This window comes from Antennarius striatus, chromosome 8 (assembly GCF_040054535.1).
Source record: "Antennarius striatus isolate MH-2024 chromosome 8, ASM4005453v1, whole genome shotgun sequence".
Taxonomy (NCBI): domain Eukaryota; kingdom Metazoa; phylum Chordata; class Actinopteri; order Lophiiformes; family Antennariidae; genus Antennarius; species Antennarius striatus.
In genome coordinates, this window is record NC_090783.1 from 16,018,295 (window position 1) to 16,024,294 (window position 6,000).

General features: G+C 44.1%; 1 protein-coding gene across 1 annotated transcript in view; it reads left to right on the forward strand.

Moving 5' to 3' along the window:
• cnnm2b (cyclin and CBS domain divalent metal cation transport mediator 2b) overlaps positions 1–5,643 on the forward strand; it is a 32,908-nt gene extending 27,265 nt beyond the window's left edge. Inside the window, exons 4-8 of the mRNA XM_068322609.1 lie at positions 642–811; positions 935–1,028; positions 1,447–1,509; positions 3,303–3,481; positions 3,851–5,643. Coding sequence (XP_068178710.1) covers positions 642–811; positions 935–1,028; positions 1,447–1,509; positions 3,303–3,481; positions 3,851–4,132 — 788 coding nt within the window. The 3' untranslated portion in view covers positions 4,133–5,643. The remainder of the gene's footprint in view (positions 1–641; positions 812–934; positions 1,029–1,446; positions 1,510–3,302; positions 3,482–3,850) is intronic.
• The last annotated feature ends 357 nt before the right edge of the window (positions 5,644–6,000 follow it).

Sequence of the window (6,000 nt, forward strand, 5' to 3'; positions counted from 1 at the left end):
AGAACGGAGGGAGCTGATTGGCCGATAAAGTGACTGAGGCAGACTGGTTACAGTCTGGGTTCAGTGTTTTTCTAAATTTGTTTTCAGTCACGTTTGTGTCCCTCTTCACTCTGAGAGATACAGTCAAGCATTAAAATGAAAATATTATAATCACTGATCACTGTTGAGATGAAGATGTCCGAAGAATAACTCTAAAATAAATCTTTTAAACTGTATGCGTGTATCTCCCCAGACATTGTAGAGGTGCTTTTTGATATTTTTGTCCAGGTAAAATGAATCACAGTTAAAAGGCACACCTTAAATATCTTCTTTTGTAACTATTTTTCCTCTGTGAAATACATTCATATTGAGAGAACATCTTTGAATTCTGCATTTCACTTCAACTTAGATTAAGGAATTGTATCTAAAAATCCCCCCCGGACATCTCAGGAATTTTGTTCATATTAAATAGGAAACTAAGAAATTGTTAAATTCAGCACACAATCTTTGTCTGTGAAGAGATGTTTACCAGCAGTCTATAAAAACTGTTTTTGCTTATATATATATTTTTTTTAAATAAAAGAATCAAGGGCAATGCATCAATTAAAACCTTGATGACTGATTTCGGTTCTGCTCCCCTCTCTGTTCTCCTGTGCCCTCAGAGGTCGAGCCGTTTGCACCGGTGCAAATGTCCGAAAAGATTCTGCTGCGCTTGTTGAAACGCCCCAACGTTATCCAGGAGCTGAAGTACGACGAGAAGAACAAGCGGGCGGTGGAACACTACCTCGTCCACAGGAACAAGCCTGTGGATTATTTCATCCTAATCCTGCAGGTGTGGAGAACCGAGGGTGCAACATCACGGCTGCACGTTAAAAGTCTTTATTGGACAGGTCGGGTGTTGTAAGGAGCACATTTTGTTGAAGTAACGCTTTGTTTGTTGTCATCACAATCCCAGGGGAAAGTAGAGGTGGAGGCAGGAAAAGAGGGGATGAAGTTTGAAGCGGGACCTTTTTCCTTTTATGGGACAATGGCTCTGACGGCGTCTCCGGGTAAGATCTGGTCTCTGTCCAATAAAATGTCTTTCATGTTGGTTGAAATACAGTCAGTGGGCCGTTCATTCTGAAGTCTGCTGGAACAAATTGGCTTTGAATCCTTGCTCAGGGTCATATTTCTTTTCATTCATTGCTCCCTCAGATAACTTGGGATCAAACCCTAAATTTTGGATGTTTGCTCTGAATGTGCTTGTGACCAATCCTTTGATTTATGTTAGCATAGCTACTAACCCACAGCACAGCTCAAAAGGATCTCAGTGAACAAAAGTCTTCATGTTCTTCAATGATTTTTAGACTGAGAGTTGATTCATAAACTACAGTACTTTTCTCTTTTCAATCGTTCTATTTCAATGAATTCGATTTTAGACCTTCTTCTTCTTTTTTCTTATATCCATCCTTTGTCTCTCCCTCCAAGTGCCTCTGTCCCTGTCTCGTACATTTGTGGTCGGTAGGGCCGAATCACTGGCCGGATCTCCAGGTACAGTGCCTTGTCAGTCCACACTTACACCCTCCACACACGCTGATCATTCTGTTGACCAATCAGATGCTTCGTATGATGGTACAGGAGCCTGAGTGACGCATCTTTTGTAAATCCACGGGTGTAAAAGTGAATAATGAAGAGTAAGAGAGGAAAACAGATGCGGAGGCTTCACACCCTCATCTCTTTGGCCATTAGTCAACTGGCTGAATGGCGTTGGAGACTGGAGGCCCCACAACGGACACAGGCTCCGCCCCGCTCGCCCCTAACCTTTAACCCTCTTACTACATAAACAAGACCCATAGCTACAGCCCCCTGCCGGACACCACTGAGCACACATGCAAAGACGTGCACGTACACATATGTTCAGATGCACAAGAGCGCACACACACTCCACACACATCCACGGACACGATTCCAGGAACTCTGATGCATAAGTATCCTGAAATGCGGTTGAACAAATACACTCTTCCTCTCCTAAGAACTGACCTGTGGTGCACCTCTTTACACGCACACACACACACACACACACACACACACACACACACACACACACACACACACCATCGTTTTCTGTATTGACCTGGCCCCTGCAGCCCATAAAAAATGGAGTACTAATCTGCGAGTTCACATGCCAGGTCTTCGGCCCACTGTGTTTGGTCCACACGCACGCACGCGCGCACACACACACACACACACACACACACACACACACACACACACACACACACACACACACACACACACACACACACATATTCCTACATGGGATTACATACATTCCAGTCAGCGTAGTAGCATTAGCCGAGCCGTTTCCACTTTGTTGTGTGGATTTTCGCTAGGCTTCTTTAAGAAGTGGAAAACATAATCTGGCTTTAATTAAAAAATATTTTAAAAAATAACAAAAAAAAAGAAAAGAAAAAAAGAAACAGAACAGTCTTCTGTAGCACATAGAAGGAAGTAAGGAAGTAGCATCACAGGAAACCGCCAACTCCATACCTGCTGAATGAAACGGCCCTCACCTGAAGACCTGAGCTGGAATTAGATTTCTATACATCAGTGCAAGAATCAAAGCTAATGTCTAAAGCAGGAATAAGTTCACGAATACACAGGAAGTACAGATGAAGAATGAAGCTGTCGAGCAGCACAAACTGACCAGTTTAGCCTGTAGCAAGTAGACAGCTTCTTAATTCCCATGGATTTATAGCAGTCTGTATTTAGACTTAGACATTTATATGAGTTTATAGCAGCAGAGGTGTGACATGACACTGATGATTTAAACCTCTTTTTCCTTAATGCTAAGATTACCAATGCGGACAAAAAATGGTGCTGTAACAGTAAGACTAATATCAACATGCAACACGGAGCACAAGTGCAACGCTAACAGGCTGATGCTAGGAGAGCTTTCATGTTTACTGTGTTCGCAATCTTTGTTGAGTGCTTTATCATGTTAGAATTAGTCAATTAGCACTAAACTCAAAGCATTACTGAGAGGGATGGGAATAAAATCGGATATACAAGCACAGTCAAATAGAATATAAAGAAATTCTGAATTGGCGAGTCTGCAAGAACGAGTTACTTTAATGAGTTATAGCACTTCAGGAACATTCAGTCAATCTTTAGAAATACTAATGGAGGTAAGTAAGGAATATTTCAGAAATATTTTTCCACCTACTTTTATGTCAAGGATTAACTCTGTAGAGTATTTCTTATTTTGCTCTACACGTTGTGGGCTGTCCAGTGTGTTTCATTTGCGTTTACATGCATTATCTTCTCACGTCACGTCTTTACAGAGAATAAATCTCCTCCACGGCCGTTTGGACTCAACCACTCAGACTCTCTGAACAGGAGCGATCGTATAGACGCTATCACCCCGACTCTCGGCAGCAGCAACAACCAGCTCAACTCTTTTCTGCAGATCTACGTACCTGACTACTCCGTCAGAGCGCGCTCAGACCTGCAGTTCATAAAGGTTAGAACACACACAGCTGAGCTGAGTCCTATTCTTGTTGACCCAAGTGTCTAATAATATAACTAAACTATGTATTGTATCATCTGGAACAAAACATGACAGTTTTAATGCCCAGACTGCAGAAATAGATCCTGTAGAAGTCGATCCACCCTTTGTGTTTTTGTCAAGATACGTTCTTTAATTTTCTTTGTGTTATTATATTACTTTTTCAATTATTTGAAATTCAGGATATAGAATTATAGAAACTCATCAGTGAATCTTGATTATTGCTCAACATTTCAAAAAAGATGCTTACAAGCCCTAAAACCTAATCACAACCCTCTGCTGTATACAACAACCTGATGATGGTGCCATCCTCTTGTCTCCTAGGTAACGCGTCAACAATACCAGAATGCTGTAATGGCATCACAGATGGACAAAACGCCCCAATCAACGGACAGTGAGTTCACTAAGATCGGGCTCACGCTGATGGAGTGTCACGAAAGCGTGGAGATCCCCGTCGTGGTCACGACCACAGCCAGCACCATAAGCACCGCCCCCGTTGTGTCCGTAGTGGCAGCCAATGAGACGTCCCACCTGCTCAACCAGCAGCAGAACTGTGTGGGCCTCAGCAGGAGCAATCACAGCACCCACAATGAGGGACCCATCTAGCCCCCCCGATGAGCCCGGTGGAGACCCAGACCCAGTCTTGTGGACAAACAAGGAGTGGTGGTGTGAATGGAGAGGAGGGAAAGTGGGGAAGTGGATGCGAGTGGAGTAAGGGTTCTGCTCCAACCAGTAGTCCCCAGTCAGTCAGTCAGTCAGTCAGTCAGTGAGTCAGTCAGACCCTTTCATGGGGGGGCAGTGGGCGAGACGGGTGGTGCGCCAAACTGAACGCCCCATCCGGACGCTGTCAGAATCCCTGCTGTACTACACTCTGTACTCACCGGAGGGCGCTCTCAGGACGCTACCCGTGACTGAGCTTCTTTTCGGGGATGGTCTGACACTTTAAAAACCAGTTACTCTGACTAGAGGACGCGAAGCCTGTCCCCCTTTACCGGACAAAAAAACACACACACACACAGACAGAAACGCAACTCCCCCACCCATGCATCTTTCAGGGAGGCGTAGCTGACTCTTGATCCCACCAGCTAGGATTCAAACCCAAACAAGCCGAGTGCAACAGTTGGTCCAAGACTGCACCAAAAAAACACTTTGAACCCAGTCGAGTCAGATTCACCTGAATCAGACTCAACTCTACCAGCCGGGTGTGTACACATACAAGGAATATGACTATACAGGACAATTATGTATGTGAATAGGTGTACATATAAATATATAACGGCACCAATGAACAGCAGCATAAATAAAGGGTGTATGTGCAAGTCAAGCCTTGTGTTATATATAATGCAAATATTTACAGATGCAGAGAGGATATATTTGGAATAGATAATGTACAGTATATGCATGTAATTCGTGTACAGAATATGCAATGTGCAGGATTTATATTGGCTTGAAAATATAACAGTGCAAGAAGTTGGAACAGGTTCTGTGAGGGTGAAATGGATGTGCAGCCGTGTTTCCTCTTCTTGACTGTACACACACATAGGTGTCCAGATGGACCGCAGGTGGGAGCCTACGATTTTTCTCTGCACCCCTGATGGAGGTTGTAGTTCATTCTCCTCCTGTTGATGGACGTGCAGAGAAAAGACTGGATGTCACGTAGAACCGGATCAGAGGAAGGTTGATCTTCCTGAGCTGGCACAGGAAGCGAGGTCCCCTGCTGGGCCATTTAGATGACGGAGTCAGTGTGGGATACCCACCTTGGGTCCCCTGCAGACTGTGGATACTGTTTTCCACAGATGACCATGTGGGATTGGAGCGGTGGGTGGCTTCTCTGTCGTCTCCACACTGATGTGTTTTAGTTAGTGTTCGCTCAACACAACATGAAACACAAAAGTAAAGAGGGAGACAACCCAAACCAGTCAAAGCTCCAGAGCGTGCGGTGAGGAAACATGACCTCAATATATTCACTCTGCATTCACGATGGCAGGCAGCAATGCCAGCATGAAAACAGTGCCTTGAATGTGGTGAAATCCTGTCACACCACTTCTTTTTCTCCTGTTTGTAATGTATGTATATTTTTTCATTTGTGCGGCAAGGTCGGCCCTGGAAATCAGTCATGAGAGTGAAGACATAAATGTATGTATTTACAGATCTGTGTGTCTGCGTGTGTTTGAAAGTTGTCATTTACTAAGAATCTAGAGGCTGCTGGAACGACTTGGGAGAAAAAAAAAATGCTGAGTCGGGAAATGCTGCAGCATCGCACACTGCCTGCTGAGGCAACACTCTGTGTTAATTTGTCCACGACACGTGTTCATCTCTAACGGCAGTGAGTTAACAAAGTCAGCAGTGTTGCATCAATTCTCCTTTTAAGTGAAGAACTAGGACTGGTAAGCCATAGAAACACAGCTGCTCATCAACCTCAGGGGTTTTGCCGCCTCAGTCTGCATCATATTAGTGAACTAAACATAGAAATA